The 15,972-nt window shown below is 47.7% G+C and overlaps 2 protein-coding genes across 5 annotated transcripts in view; one reads left to right on the plus strand and one right to left on the minus strand.

Moving 5' to 3' along the window:
- The window catches only part of EXOSC7 (exosome component 7), a 30,877-nt gene extending 17,901 nt beyond the window's left edge, over window positions 1-12,976 (minus strand). The window contains exons 1-3 of the mRNA XM_031470149.2: window positions 12,892-12,976; window positions 2,934-3,035; window positions 2,539-2,633 (exon numbers count right to left, since the gene is read on the minus strand). Coding sequence (XP_031326009.2) covers window positions 2,539-2,633; window positions 2,934-3,035; window positions 12,892-12,948 — 254 coding nt within the window. The 5' untranslated portion in view covers window positions 12,949-12,976. The remainder of the gene's footprint in view (window positions 1-2,538; window positions 2,634-2,933; window positions 3,036-12,891) is intronic.
- Window positions 12,977-13,028: 52 nt separating this feature from the next.
- Window positions 13,029-15,972, plus strand: part of ZDHHC3 (zinc finger DHHC-type palmitoyltransferase 3) — a 59,910-nt gene continuing 56,966 nt past the window's right edge. The window contains exon 1 of one of the 4 annotated variants that reach the window (XM_031470145.2): window positions 13,029-13,268. The gene's annotated coding sequence lies outside the window, so the exon portion shown is untranslated. The remainder of the gene's footprint in view (window positions 13,269-15,972) is intronic. The other 3 variants (XM_031470147.2, XM_031470148.2, XM_010982769.3) reach the window with 3 other exon arrangements.

The following is a 15,972-nucleotide window of genomic DNA, read 5'->3' on the forward strand; positions in this document are numbered from 1 at the left end:
CCTGGGGCCTGGGTGGCACTGGGGGCAGACCTTACTGCTGGGCATAGCCGCAGGTGCCCAGAAGCCATCCCCATCCACTGGATTGGAATAAAGGGGTTTATTTGTTTTATGCAATTAAGAGTTAATCCTTGAAGATGCAAGTGAGGTTCTGATAAAGGTGACAGCCAGTGGTGCTTGGTACCTTCTCTTTTCTCTGCAGGAAAACGGGGTTCTGTGACTCTCATGGTCATTCTACCCACTGGGCTGATCACACTGAGCCACTTATAGATACTGAAGCGTGCCACCTTGAGAAACAGATCAGGAGAACCCCTGGGGAATGGAGCTTCCGGGCCTGGTGGGGTTCTCCTGAGACTTACCAAGGGGAAAAGAGACCAGCAGGCAGCCACTCTAAGCCAGGAGAGAGAGGCTTACTCCGAGAAGCCAGATCTTGGGAAGAGGCAGCTCAAAGCCTCCTTCCACCCTAGAGCCACCCAAGAGGGTCCCAGCTGGGACAAGGAAGGGACAAGAGCAGCAGGCTAACCTGGAGTCATGTTCAGACACAGAGCCACAATGAAATGTGTCCTTCATACCAAGCATCTGAGTGCAACACCCTGTCTTTGGTGTGGTTGGGCTGACTGCATGTGGTCAGCTTAAGATGAATGAGGCAGAAGATAATGAAGAGGAAGAAAAGGAAAGCAAATTATAGCCCCTAACACATGGTGTCTGCTCCTCAGTGACTGTTTACTGCACTGAATCAGGCAGATCAAGGCAGGAGAGGCATTTTTTCTTCCTCCAAGAGCAAAGGAAAGGATAAGGTGGAGGCCTGAACAAGGTCATCATCATGCACAGCAACTTAAAGGAGGACCAGTTCCACCGCACAACTCAGACTGGTGAGGGCAGCTGGGCAGAACCAAGAAGAGAATGCTGGGGGCCCAGGGCAGGGGGAAGGAATGAGCTGGAAGGAAAAATGACCTGAAAGACGAACACAGACACATTCTGGAAACTCCAAGCACAATATCCCCCTAAAGCTGGCTTCTGCAGGCTGCATGAAGTAGAAAGAGCAAAGATTAGGAGCTGGATAGACCTGAGCTGGCATTACTAGTCATGTGATCCCAGGAAAGTCACTTTGAACCCCATGTGAGATCCCTCTCACAGGAGTGTTATGAGGATCAACTTCTGTGTTTGGAAGTAAAGACCAAAGACTGTAACTCACTATGCAAACGTGGGTTAGCATCTCTGCAGAAAGGGGCTGACATCACAGGCGCAAGGCCTGCTTGCGAGGTTGGCCCTCAGCTGGCATCTGGGCCCTTGGCTCTCAGAGTACCCAGTGAACAGTAACCTATGTCCGCTGTGCCTCGCCTGTGTAAACAATATGGTTTATGTTGAATACCAGCCTTCCCTCCAGGAGCCTGGAACTTTGGTATGTGCAAAGCAGAGGGTGCCTACGTGACCAGCCCCAGTAAAATCCTCGGGTGCTGCATCTCTAATGGACAGTCTTTTCTTGGGCAGAATCATCACACACGTGTTGCTGCATTTCTGTTGTTGTAACAAATCATAGCTGTGAGTACAACTATATGCTAAGTTCTGACTTCTTTCAGCAAATCTCCGAATGTAGGGGTGGTCTTGGGGCCCCCCCAGTACAGTATCAATATTATATACCTGCACCTAGAATGAGCGGACAGAGATCCTTACCCACCTCAAAGTCTGCTGTCACCACCTACCCAGAAGGGGAGTTACAGGCAGAAGATGAGACTGGGCCAGCAACCTGATAAAAAGACCCAACCCCTAGAAGAGGGAGGTAACAAGATGGAGAGAGAGAACACTTTTGAAAGCCCCCTTAGCCAGTCATTGCACCGGATGCTCACTCTGTGTTCATTACTTCGTTTCCTCCTCATCACAACAGTATTATTATCTCCAGTTTTTCAATAAAGAACTTTAGGCACAGAGATTAAGTGATTAGCCTGAGGTCACACAGCTGGCCAGAGGAGGAAGCCAGCAGCAAGGCGGGCTGGCTGGCCGCGGAGACTGCCGAGTCTTTGCTCTTCCCTGCGCCCACACAGCCCACCTGGCTGCCACCCGCCCCAGCCTGTCAGGCTGCTTGGCTGGCCCTCGTCCTTGCTCTGCCAAGCAAGTCATGAAGAGTTTTCTGTAAAGCTAGAGCAGGAAGAGAAGCGGGGCCTTTCAGACCAATGATCCTCATCAGCTCTATTAGGTATTTTTCAAAGCTCTGTAACATCCATCATTTCTTAACTCTCATAACCACTGCGTGCGGGGCTGCCTGGCAGCTGCGCTCCTTTTTCAGGCAGGGAAGATGAGGCCCAGGGAGGGCCAGTTGAGCAGAATGGGGCAGGACCCCAGCCAAGACCTCCTTTCACATTCCCCAGTGCCTGGCACGTATGAGAACTCAGTAAATAGCTGCTGGCTGGCTGGATGATGATTACAAAATAAAAGTGGGCTCAACAGGAAACCAGAGGTTCATTCAAAAATCTTCATTTTTAAATTGTTTTTCTTAAAAACAAAACAAAACAAAACAAAAATAAACATCTGCAGAGTACTCACCAGTCAACAAAGAACTCCAAGTAACCTTCATTTGGTTTCTCCAGCTTCGGTGTCCCCATTTCCGCTTTCACTCCCACTAGGATGTCTGTGTGACCCTGCAGACAGGCAAGAAGGGTCCTCATTTGGGGCAGGCAGCCAGGCACCCCACCACCCCCTCCTCTCCTGGACATACATTCAGGGGACTCTCTTAGGAGCAGTGCTGGGACTTGGAAAGTGGCCCTTTGAGAAAGTGATGGGTCCTCCAGATCTATGTAGACCCCCTGCAAGAGTTTGGCTTGGATCTTAGATTTCCCCTGGGACAATTTGTGCTCCAAAAGCCCAGAAGGGCCCGCAACTGATTCCCTAGGGCCTATCTGTTCCTCCACCTGGCCATGGACTGTGGCCACAGCACTCACCAGCTTGACTCTGGCAGACCCACTGGTGTTGGACACCACGTCGGTTTCCACTTCGACACATCGGTAGTCCTCACAGCCACGGCCATCCACGCGGAGGTCTTCCTGAGTGTAACAACCACAGTCCTAAGGCTGTGATCCCCAACCTCCAACAGACTCCTAAACTGACTCAACTCCTTATTCCCCCTAGAGGAATATGCAGTACAGCTTCTTTCCTCTTAGTGAATCATCCAAAAATTCTGCCCTCAGAGCTAGTAACATTACTATTTTACATATGAGGAAATGGAGACTCAGAGAAGTTAAGCAACTCATCTGAGGTCCCACAGCAAAGGAGAGCAAAGCTAGGCTTCCATCCAGGTCTGCCCAAGCACAAAGTCCAATTGACATACCACTGTACAGAACAGGCCCACAAAAATGAACAAAATCCGAGCAAGAGACAAAGTCAGCTGCCTCTTTCCAAATCTGCGATTCTGAAGTCACAACAAGAAGTATGGGTTTTCAGGGCTACAGGTACAGCTGGCTCAGCTGTGGTCCTCCTGCCCTCCAAACTCAGAAAGACTTACTCTGTACGCAGCTAAGAACAACTAGCTGATAGCTTCTACAACAGGCATTCTCTAGAACAGGGTCGGCAAAGTTAGGCCCGTGGGCCACCTGTTTCTGTAAACCATTCTACTGGATTACAGCCAAGCCCATTCGTGTAGGAATTCTGTGCTGCTGTCACGTTACAACAGCAGAGTTGAGTGGTTGAGACGGAGACTGTATGACCTGCACCCCCAGGACTTTACTGTCTAGCCCTTTACAGGAAAAGCTGGCCAACCCCTGTGGCAGAAGATGGGTTTCAGGGCAATCCAGTTACTGACTCCCTCAGTTATTTACTTCTATCAGTGTAACTCACAGATACCTATTTTATGCTGTGGTTATAACCCAGTACTAACATTATTTATCTTGTTCAAAGTGATCCAGATTTGGCCACTGGGAGCTCCTTTGGGTTGGTTTTCCTGCATTCTTTCAACATATCTCCAATTTCTTGTGAGCATTTCTTTACTTCTGACTACACAAGATGTTCCAGCCTCTTATGTCTTCCCTGCCCCAGCCCTGGGATCAGCCCTTTCTCCCAAGCAAGCCTGGTTCCTTTTATTGGAGAGCAGTACTTAAAAACCAGGATCTGGGTGCTAAGTTCATTGCTACTGGGCTGTCATTGCTTCTAGATCTCAGCAGAGCAGAGCTTGAAAATATGTGCATTAACCCACACATATACACATGCCTATATTTAGTTGTTTCTATCCACATATCTATTAAAAAGCCATGTGTTCATACTGAGAGTTGGTTCTAACCTTCCTCTTTGTCTCATTCATAACTTGTTTCTTAGACAGGGAGAAACCTGGCTCTCACGATCTACAATGTATTTATGTATTTGTTAAATTTGGTATACACATAAAGTAGTTTCAGAATTGCTACCCCATGCCCCTGTGAGAAACAAATTCACTAATATAGTATTTGTGTAGAGTTCTTTTTGTCTTTAGCCTTCTAGCACCCACTCAAAATTCTGTTTCTCCCAGTTGTCTCCCCTCATTCTTCCTGAGCCTCTGTTACTCATTTGCACCCCAATCAAGTTCATTTATAACTGTTGGGGTTCTAGTTTGGGTCCCCCACATCCCGGCTACTTTTGGTTACTTATTTACTTTTGCAGTAACAGCTCTAGGAGTCGAAGCTATCAGAAAAGGTGTGCTCAGAGAAATGTCACTCTCCCTTTGTCCCTGTTTTCAGGCCCCTCCCCTCTTTTTAGCCCTTCCCACTCACTCCAGGCAGGTATCCCATCTCTTTAGTTACCGTTTCATCTCTCCTGTATTTCCTTTGCACAAATGAACAGATACACAAGTATTTTTATAAGCCTTTCTTTCTTATGTAAAAGTTGGCTTACTACAGGTAATTCTTTTACACCTTGCTTCTTCTTTTTGAACAATTAACAATACATATGCAGGAAATCACTCCGTATCAGCTCATAGGGATCCTCTTCATTCTTTGTAAACATTTTCTGACCCTATCAGAAAAAGCTCTATCAGAAAAAGAATCATTAGCTTCATCGGATTCCCCAAGGGGTTAATGATCCTCAGAACATTCAAAACAAAAATGAAACAACAACAAAAAAACACCACTGTTGTGAAGTATGCAACTGTCGGAAACTTATCTTTAAACTGCTTGGCTAATTACACATCTGATTGATTTTTTTTATTCTGAGAAACTGAAATACAGAAACGGAAAACACTGCGTACTCCCACCACACAGCACTGACTATACTGTCTGTCGTGCTTGTTTCAGCTCTTTCACCCTCTCAACTCCTGTTAAAGGAGAGAAAATGAACATCCTAAATCTGGTTGAAGTCCCTTTGCAGCCCGTCCACTCCCAGCCATTCCCTCCCTGGAGGCAACCCCTCTCTGGAATCTGGGGAGACATGTTCTTGAAAAGCAACAGAATTTCACATCCAGGAGAATTCCAAGCCAGAGGTCTTAACCACAATTTGGCGTAGCCTCCTGTGTTCTAAAGGGTCTTTTCACTATGCACCGCATTCAGCACAGGCCTCCCTAAAAGGACAAACTGGCTGGCTGTCCCAGCTGGTCCTGATGATGGTGATAACGACTGTGAAAGCGGGGAGGCCACAGGCTGCAGGACTTCCAACTCCTGCTTTAAATTACCACTCCCTCTGGAAAGATCTAGTCATAACCCTTTGTAGTGACAATCCACTGTCCCAGGATGAGGCTGGAGGGGTGTCAGAAAACTGGGTCTCACCAGATTTCGCCTTTCCAGCCTGTAAATCACTCTCTGCCCCCTGGGGAAGGCTCAGTTGGGAAGGCGCTGGTGACAAGAGATAAACAAAAAGCTACAAACTTCCCTTTCCAGGGGCGCATGAAGTACACTTTTTTTTCATAGAAAAAAAAGCACACAACGGGAGAAAAACAAAAAACAAACAATCTAGTCCAAGAATCACTGCACACAGGACAACTTTTTAAAATCCACTTTTCCTCATAAAAGTCTTAGGAAATTGCCCAAACCTGCTTGGCCTGGCTCAGAGCCTGACATCCTACGACAATTCTGAGTCATCTGTAGGATTCAGGAGCAAAGGAATCAATCCATGTGTGAGCACTGAAACACGCACAGCCCTGCGGGGAGAGTGCCATCTGCAAAATGAATAGCCATGTCCACAGGTGACACCATGGAGCGCAGCCCTGTCCTTCTCAGCGGAGGCGACAGAGCACCTTTCTAGCAAAGGCTTTCTGGATGCAGGGATGAATCCTGGTGACTTTCAAGTTGTCACCTGAGTGATCCCAACAACCCTGCCAGTTGGGTGTGGTGTGGAGTCACCTCCAACCTATATCTGAATCTCCGCTGTTACTAGCTTTGTGACCTTGAGCAAGTTAGTTCCCCAACAGCCCTGAGTCTGCCTCTTAGTCAGAAAACAGAAATAACCCCGACTTTACAGAGTTACAGGAGAACCCAAAAGCCATAAGTCATTTAAGGAGAGCCCTCAGCACAGTGCAGCGCACGTGTCCCCACTCAGCAGTTCCCTTCCTCCGCCTCTGGTGGCATGCATTACCTCACTGAATCCTAAAAACAACCCAAGAGAGGTGACAGACACGACACTGAGGCACCAAGTTTGGATCTCCTGTCTGTGACAGAGTGGAAAGAAAGACAGAGGACTCAACCCAGAGCTGCTGTTCCTCACACCCAGGTGCCCAGTCTGTTCTACTCCCTAACGGAAGCAGGCACGTCGGCACTCCTAATCCAACGCACAAGGGAGGACTTTTGCTCGAAGTGGTCCTCAGAGGTGACGTTAACACCTGACACCCCTGCTTTGGCTCGTCCAAGGGCGCAGAGCTTGCTAATGGAGAACAGGCCAGGAGGCCTCCCTCCTAGAAAGAGACCCCACTTGGGAAAGGGCCCAGCTCTGCAGGCCCAAGCCCACGGCACAGCAGGGGAAAGGAAGTGCTGATCCTCGTTCCACTTTCCAAGCCTGTTGATGGGCGTTCGATGGGCCTTTAGTTTGGGATTCTGCCCACCTTGGCATGAAACTGATTCTCTCCTTGGAATCTAACCTCTGATCTGGGAAATACTTGGAAAGAAAAAGGAGTTAAAGAGGAGCTGACAGGTCACGGTGTGGAGGGAGGCTGGACAGGTCTTACTCACAGACTTAAGGAGGCGGGCAGCTTTTACCAAGGTGAAGGGCAGCTGGACAGCAAGTGGCTGCGGAGAAGGGAGGAGGGGAGGTATCACCACAGACACAAAGACAGGCAGAGCTGCCCAGTCCACGAGACCCACAGTGGAGCCCAGGAGAGGCAGTGCCCCAGAGCTGCCGAGCCCTTGCCACAAATCCCCTTTTTCTTGAGATTACTTAATAACCTCTAGCCCTCTGAATCAAAAGAACTTAAATCCCAGCAGCCACAGGCTGAACCCCTAATGGGGTCACAGTGAAGTCTGGGGATATAGTACGGATGGTTCCGGACAATGCCACACTTCTGATGGAAAAGTCCTGAAAGGGAGCCAACTCCTCTCCAGGGTTGCCCACACTCCAGGTGCTCCATACTCTCTGGTCTCCCCATTCCTCACATCCTGTTCTGCCCCCAGATGGATAGGTTCTCATTTTACACAGGGGGAGCTGGCTCAGCTGCTCAGGTAAAAATCACTCTTACTGCAAATGGTGGAGCTGGGAAAGGAGTCCTGCCCTGTCTCACTCCAAGTCCTCATGCAAACAGAGGCAGGAGGCCACGTGTCCTCAGGCGGGAGGAGCAGAGATTTCTGCAGCAGAGGCTAGGCTGGGGCTGGCCAGTGGCGTGCCCATGGGCCAACATCTGGTGGCTGTATAAAAATCTCCCAACATTTAGGAAAAGGTCCATTCCCAGGACCTGGCCCTAAAGATTCTGATTCAGAAGGTTCCAAGTAAAGCCTGGGAAGCTGTATTTTGTGGGTGAGTAAAAGGCACTTCAGGGCTTCAGAATCACTGGGCTAAGATGGATGTTGGCAATGTCTTTTCATGGAGAAAGAGCACAACTTTAGTCAGTCAAGCAGACCCAAAAAGGATTAAAGCCTAATTCTGGAAATTCTGAAATCTGTCCCCAAATTCTTCCATATTGTAAACAGAGAAAAAAAAAAACAGTTTGAGATACAAATTAGTAAAATAAAAGTTGCACAAATAAATGCCAAATAGGGTTCTAAAGAAACTTAGAACTGATATGGGAAAAATACTATGTTAAAAGGTAACAATACAGCAATATGTCTGTCTACTATTTAAGGTCTAGAAAAGTGAGGGGGGGGTGCAGAACTTGTCCTCCCTTGTCCTGTTTCCCCACATGCTTTCAGAGGACAGAAGAAAGAGAAGTCGACAAAATGGGGATTCTCTTTGGCCTTTGCCTTTGGATCCCTATTTTAAAAACAGGAACTTGGCCTGAGAGTTGAATTAGGCTTTTCAGTCAGAAAAGATCTCAACTTACATCCCAGCTCCACTTTAAGTAGAGAGGGTAGGGGGTCCCCAGAAAAAGAGAACCAGGCATGGCTTTCTGGACATAAGAGAAGCCATTTGAGGCCTAAGCCTTTCCATGATCTAAGCCTGGCCACAGTACTTGCCCTTAGGAATGAAAGATTAAGGGAACAAAAGCAGTGAAGAAATAGTTACGTGATAAAACAGAGCCCTAATTCCTCCTCAAGGGATATATGTAACAATCTGATATGCATCTTTGAGTTGTTCTGCAGGAACTAAGGCCCCCACCTAGGTGGAGGATGGTGACTAGGCTAGGACCCCAAACTGGTCCAAACCTCAGGAATGATTTTGACCTTTTCTGACCCTTGTGACTTCAATCAACTAAAGCTTGGACTCTGGCAACCTTTGCCCCAATTCTATGCTGAATTCTCTGCTCAAGCCCCCTCATGAATATGCATGTACTGTTAGCTTAAAATTTCTCCAGTTTTGCTGTTGGGGAGACACTGCTTTGGGAAAGATCCCGGTGTTCTCCTTACTTACGGCAAGTAATAAATCCTTTCTTCTCCTGCTCTTTGGCTTGGCTGTGTCTTTTGATTCAACACCCACCGAAAGGCAAACCCAGTTTTGGGGTAAGACCTCCAAGCACATACTGTGTGACCTTGGACAACTGACCTAACCTCTCTGAGCTTAGTTCCTGATCTGTAGAGGTAATACTTACCTTCAGGGCTGTTATAAATATTCAATGAGATAAACATTATGATAGATTATGTACCTAACAAAAGTGGGACATCTCAGCCTTCAAAGTCTGAGAGGGGATTTAATCAAATCATATATTAAAATATTGATTTATCAACCTTTCCATTTACCCTGCCTCACCCCCACAGATCCATTCTCTGTCCTTCCCTGCCCTAATCTGTGAACCAGGTTGAATCCCTCCTACTACATCACCTGGACTCCCTTTGCTGGATTCTGGTTGGGTTTGCCAATGGAAAGTACCAGAAGGAGATCAGCGGGTGCTTCCCACCCCACCCCTGCCACCCTGGGGCCATATTTCTGCCTGCATATACTCAAGCCTACAACTTCTGTTGGGCAGCTCTTCCTCCAAGTTTCCAGCTATCACTGGCATCTGGCAGCACTATTTCCTCCCTTGGTCCCTTTGGCCTAGGGGTGGTAGTACTCCCTGTGGTTGCTAGTTTGGGCTCCTCAGCATCTCTTGTTGGCTCCCCCAAACCTGCCCTCTATAAGAAGGCCCATCACGAAAGTCTCCTGAACTGCCTGAATTGGATTCTGTCTTCTGCGAGGACCTGAAAATGATTCATCCTCCTTTGAAGTGGGCCCCATCCCTCAGTGGCCATGTTTGAGCTGAATGATTCTGTCCGTCCTTTCTCCCAACCCAAGCCGAACCAGAGTTTTTTCTCCCAGGAACACAAGTTTGGAACTGAGCCAGAAGAGCTAGCTTCTTATACAGAGGAACTGTAACCCCAGGAGATGGGAGGTAACAATTTTCTTTCTATCACATTCTTTCTCCCACCTGTCCTGAGAAACAGAAAGCTAATTTGAAGATAGACAAGAATAAAGCAAAGGCATACAAAGCAGTAGAGATGAGCAAGGGAGAACCTGGAGATGCCCTTGAATTTCATTGTCCTTGAATTCCTGGAGAAACACTAGTAGCCTTTGAAAACTTTTTTTTTTTTTGCTTCAGCCAGTTTGTTGGTTACTGTTACCCAAAAACTGGGTTCACCTCTTGGTGGGTGTTGAGCCAAAAGACACAACAAAGCCAAAGACTAGGAGAAGGATCTACTACTTGCAGCAAGTAAGGAGAACACCAGGGATCTTTCCCAAAGCAGTATCTCCCCAAACAGCAAAATTGGGCAAATATTAAGCTAAGGGCACATGCATATTCATGAAGGGGTTTGGGCAATGTATGCATGTTCATAAAGGGGCTTGAACAAAAAGAGTTCAGCATGGAACTGGGGCAGATATCAACAGAGTCCAAGCTTTACTTGACTGAAGTCAAGAGGGTCAGAAAAGGTCAACATTATCATCCCTTTAGGTTCCAGTTGTTCTGGTGGTTGACAGCTTCAGGCAAATTTTTACCACTGAAACATAACTGAGAGTCTTTACAACTGATATGTTTGCTATTGTTACTTCTTTTGCCTGAACAGTTGTTTGGGCATTCTTTTGTTCCCTTAAGATCATCAATTACTGAGACCTGTTCAAGAACAAGCATTGTGGCCAGGCTTAGATTACAAAATGGCTTAGGCTGAAAATGGCTTTTCTTATGTCAAGAAAGCCACATCTGGTGTCTAGGGGACCACCTACCCTATCTGCTTATATTATTGTTACCAGCAACTGAATCCTCAACACACATTGTGAGGTTAATTTCAACTGCTTTTATTTGTTTATTTTAGTGGAGGTACTGGGACTGAACCTAGGACCTTGTGCATGCTAAGCATGCACTCTACCACTGAGCTATACCCTCCCTGCTTTCAACTGCTTTTAACTACCACTAAACCAAGATAAAATATCCCTGAAATAGTAAAGGAATCGAAAGCTAAAAGTAAAGAGATGCCAGAAGCTAAAACTGACCATACAGGACCAAAGGTGAAAAGTAAAACAAAAAAAAGATTAGGTCTGTGAGGGCACTGCTGGCATTCAAAGATCAATGAAACAAAAGTTTAGGTGATTTTAGAACTGTGGAGATCCTGTGGTAGGCTCATTTACGTGCATTCTACCTTCATTCATAAATACAGAAATCTGTTTCCTCCAGAAATACAGCAAATTTGTGGCCCATGTTAACAGTGCTTATGAAGAAATTTATTTCAAGTCAGTTACTGTGCATGCCTCTGTGATAGAGCAGAGCATTTACCAACAATTGTGGTCCTAATTGTGGTCCATGATGCTGGTGAGAGGTTTAATTTAAAAAATGAAAACACTGTCCAACTCTTCTCCCTTTTACTCCTTCAGTGTTACTGAGTACTTTCCAAGTGCTGGACACTGACTAAAACTTAAGGGTCCCATACAGACAAGTCAACAGATTATTACCTTCCAAAATCTATGATGAGTGACTGAGCCTCTAAGAGGCCTGCAAATGAACCTTCTACCATTTCCCCCAGTCAATCTATGTGGCTCCATGCTTCTTCCACCTGAAGGGGCTATGGACTCACCATCCTTCCTTCTGTAAGGCTCAAGCCCTACTTAATTCTTAGTCATGCTGAGAGCTCAGCTCAAATGCTGTTTCCTAAGGGAAGCTTCCCCTGACCTCCCAGACTAGATCAGGTTTCTGATTTTTGTTTTTCCTTCACAGCATTCAGTACAATTTTACATATAAATACACAAATAGATCTGTAATTTCGGTCTTTACCTTCTAGCATGGGAGGTATGTTAAGGGTAAGCTCCTTCCTATCCCTTGAGTCTAGGCTGAATGAATGAATATTGAGTCCTGAAAATACACAGGAGCATCTCCTGACCTGGATTTAGGGAAGCAATTCCATCCCCCTAAGGAAGCCTTCAGAACATGACAGTCCTCAGTATTCTGTAGCTCCTTTGACCCCCACTAACTATACTGCTCCCTTGGCAAATATCTTATATTCCATTGCCTTTTTTCATCTCTGAAATAATAAAGGAATTGGAGACTGATGGAAACGGACACCAGAAGCTGAACTTGACCACACTAGATGAAAGTGAAAAGTAATACACAAAATGATTACGTCTATACAGGCAGGAACAGGATTCTGGCTAGGCTTTGGTAAGACGTTTAGGAGACGTCTCTAAACTAGGGAGGTTTATAGACAAGACACACTTGGCTTTCCCTGGTAGCTCATTACTAGGCCCAATATTCTCCAACTCTCGTTCTGGAGTAGTCAAAGCCAGAGGTTGAAGGCTGCGCACAGAAGATCTTAACATAGTTACAGCTACCTCTGGGGATCTTAGTTCTCCACTGGCAAAAGGGAAACAGCAAGGATTATGCTACCGGCAGTGGAGCTGCTTTTTAAAACACCTTCCCCCTTTATCTGTAAGGCGATTTATATTTTCAAAGCGCTTTCACTCGGGTGCCTCCTCTCCCTGTGCCTCCCAACCAGTTGGGGGTGGCCAGAAGCCCACCAACCCCCATTTCCTAGAAGAGAAAAGTGAAGCTCAGCCCAAGGAAGCGACACGCGAAGGTTGAAAAGATGGCCCTGGTAGCAATGCTCCCATGCTAAGAAAAGGCCTCAGGGACTACCCACCGCTTCCTACCCGGGTTCAGAACCTTGTAGCCCCAGAAAACTGCAAGTACGTATACAATCCTAAATAGATGCTCGCCGCCGGGTCCTAAATACGCTCGCGTTGCCGACTTCGGGCTGCACTCGCCGGCAGCAGAGCGATTTCATCACAAGGTAAATCCAGTCCGCCGCAGCCCCCTGGACGAACCGAGGGCCCGCAGCGACCCGCAGGACCAGGGGAACCCGGCGGCCGGCGGCGGCCGGCGCCGGCCGCCGCTGCTGCCGCTACCTGTACGCCATGCACGATGTACACCTTTTCCGCCTCGCTTAGCGCCACGGACGCCATGCTGCCGAGCCGCCCCGCGCGCCGCACGTCATCCGCTCGCGTCGCCCCCGCGCCGGCCACGCCCCCCCCGCGCCCGTGCGCCATAATCCTGCGCGGCTGCCGCTCCTGCAGCCGCCGCCGACACCAGCGCCGGGAGCTCGATGGGCTTCTCCTGCGCGCCGCCCTGTGTCTGGCCAAGTCCAGGGAGCCGCGGTGCCTCGTGCCGGGGAGCCATCTCTGCAGCCCGAGGCCGGGTCCGGGGTCGGGCGCTGCAGAGGGAGGCGGCGGCGGCGGGAGCCCCACCGGGAGCCTGGGACTGGGGAACTGCCTCCGGCTTCACGGTCAGTTGGGTGGGGAAACGAGTTGGGTGAAAAAAACTGGGGTGAGACGAGAGGCGCGGGCCGGGGCTGGGACCGGGGCCAGCGCGCTAGCAGTGGGACAGGCTTGCGGCGGTTTACTCAGTGCTGGAGTTGAAACAGCAGGTCGTGTATGTGTAAATGTGTTTGTGAGTGAGAGAGAGAGAGACTGACCCCGAGTGAGGGGAGGTAGACGTTGTGATTGACCTGGGGGACTGTCTCCTCGCTCCTCTCCTGACTCCCTTTCTTTAATTTCCTTGGTTCCTAGTTTGGTAGAAAAGAAAGAGGTGATGAAGCCCTCTTTAGGTCGTTCTCAGTGGGAAGGGTCCGGGCCAGGAGTCAGTGCCCACTAGTCCCGAGGGGTCCTCGCTCCACCCTAGGGATTCCCCCTACCCCTCACCCCGGCTGTTTCTTTGGGGCTGACTGACCGAACGCTGACCCAGAACCTTGCCGAATCCCGTTGCCCCCGGTGGTTGCCGGAGCATTGTATCAAAGAGAGGAGCGGGGGGTGGGGGTGGTCTTGGTAGCCGGTGCTGCCGAGGGGCGCAGTGCTCGGGCGTCCCCAGCGCTTCCCAGCCGTGGCTGGAAGCCCCGGCTTGATGGGGTGATGGCTGGGAGCTGTGAACAGGTACCCGAAAAAATGCCAGTCCAGTTCGTGGCTGAGTAGGAATATGGGCCTTGACTATCCAGAAAGGATACCTGCAAGGTGAATGTGGGGGTCACTGAAGGAGCCCATTAAGGCGGGGCTGACAGGGCAGGAAACAAATTTTAAAGGGACCATGTGGATAAATGGGGAAAAGTTAACCCAAAGTGACTGAAACAAAGAGGGAATCTGATGACTTTTCCAAGTGTCCCATTTTTGAGGAACCTCCTGTTCTCAAAAGTGAAAGCAACCTTTGACAGCTTCAGCATCCAAAGAACGTTTGGAGTTTCATCGATAGTAGCTTCAATACAGTTTCACTGAAAACTATTGGGAGTTTTCTATAGATGGGCTTTGTGCGAGCTTTGGAACGCTAAGACAAGTGAAACACAACTTCTGCCCAGAAAAGCACCCTGGCAGAGGGGAATGCTGCGGGGCAAACATAACCACAGAACATGGTAGTTAAGAGCTGTGAGAGCGGCACCAGTGAGGACAGTGGGCTGAGGAGGGTATGGAAAGGAAATACCTGCCTATATCTGTAAGCACTAAACTGCTGAGCTCTAAAACAGATTATCACTTCTTGGTAGACTGGACATTAGTTGTTTCTGATATCTCTACATAGTTCTCTACAAGTGCACCTACAGGGAAGAAGTCTTGCAGTGTTGGACTTTGCTCTCCAGGGAAACTAGGAGAGCTGAGACCAGAAGGGTTTCCTCCCTAATGAAAGCACAGGTGCCCCACCTGTTGTGGCAAGATGCCTTTGTGTGAGGTTGGATGCCGGGATTCTAGGTGAGGACCTTTATGATGAGATAACAAGGGACTGCTGATGTTAGAAGTAGTAGTACTTTGTGCTAGAGATTGCTCAGAAATGAGAGATCTGGGATGTAGAATTTTATTAGCTAGGGTATCTAAGAGGATTGATTATTTTTAAAGTGGCAGTGAATAGATCAGAAAAGACACAGAAAAGTATGAGTTTGGATACCATGGAATCATCTTTATATAAAAATCTTTCAAAGTGTCTTTAAAAATATAGAGCATTCATTTGAACTGTTACCCTGATAATTGACTAAAGATTCCTTGGGGGAGAAGGGTTGGCAGTATTTGCTAAATAATACTATGAACAGTGTCTGACATGTTAGACTAAGTAGGTATGAGGTGTAAACAGTAGAGTGCTCACTTTAAATTCTCTGCTAAAACAATGACACCTTCACTAATTGTTCTACTTTAATGCTGCCAGAACACTTTTTAAAAATCCCGATTGTTGTGATAATGCATTCAACATTTCAAAACCCCGTAAATTCAGAGTTCTTTTTTGGTTTATTGAAGCAATTCAAATATTGTGTATTTGCTAGAAAATCGAGAAGGCAAGGATGGCACAGTATTCTACTAACCAATTTGTTTTCCTGTCACTGTCAGATTCCTTGGAGGGCATACTGTTTTGTAGGTCTGTCTTTTCTAAATCTCTGGACTCTTAATAGCTTTATCTAACACTGACTTAGTGCTTCCTGTGTGCCAAGCACTGTTCTAAAGCACTTTACAAACTGATTAACTAACTTGGCCCTTACAATAGCCCTCTGAGGCAAGCATTATTATTCCTGTTTCACAGAATGGGAAACTGAGGTGCAGAGAGGTTAATTATGTAACTAGTAAGTGGTAGAACCAGGGTTTGAGACCTGACCTAGCTCCCATTCCTGACCATCCCCTTAGACAGGTGTCCCTGTCCCTCTCCCCCTTCCATTTCATTCACCAGAGTGTTTGGTAAAGGAGGCCTCTGTTAAGGAATTGGTAATGCCCTATAAGCTATAGTTGGTTTTAATTCCAAAAGCAAGGAGTCTGTTCAAGCGTAAATCCCCATCCCCTGAATCCCTTTTCTGGAGGAAAGTTGAACGTGGTGTCGATGGGAAGCTCCTATGTCTGTTTTAGATAAGGGCAAAGGTCACATGCGGGCCAAGTAGAGCTTAACTCAAAGTAGCTGAGAGCCCTCAACAGCAGAGTCAGTTGGATCTGGTACAGAGGGTTGAGGTAGGCGTGGAGACCCAGACTCCAATC

The sequence above is a fragment of the Camelus dromedarius genome, chromosome 17 (genome assembly GCF_036321535.1).
Source record: "Camelus dromedarius isolate mCamDro1 chromosome 17, mCamDro1.pat, whole genome shotgun sequence".
In the NCBI taxonomy this organism is placed as follows: domain Eukaryota; kingdom Metazoa; phylum Chordata; class Mammalia; order Artiodactyla; family Camelidae; genus Camelus; species Camelus dromedarius.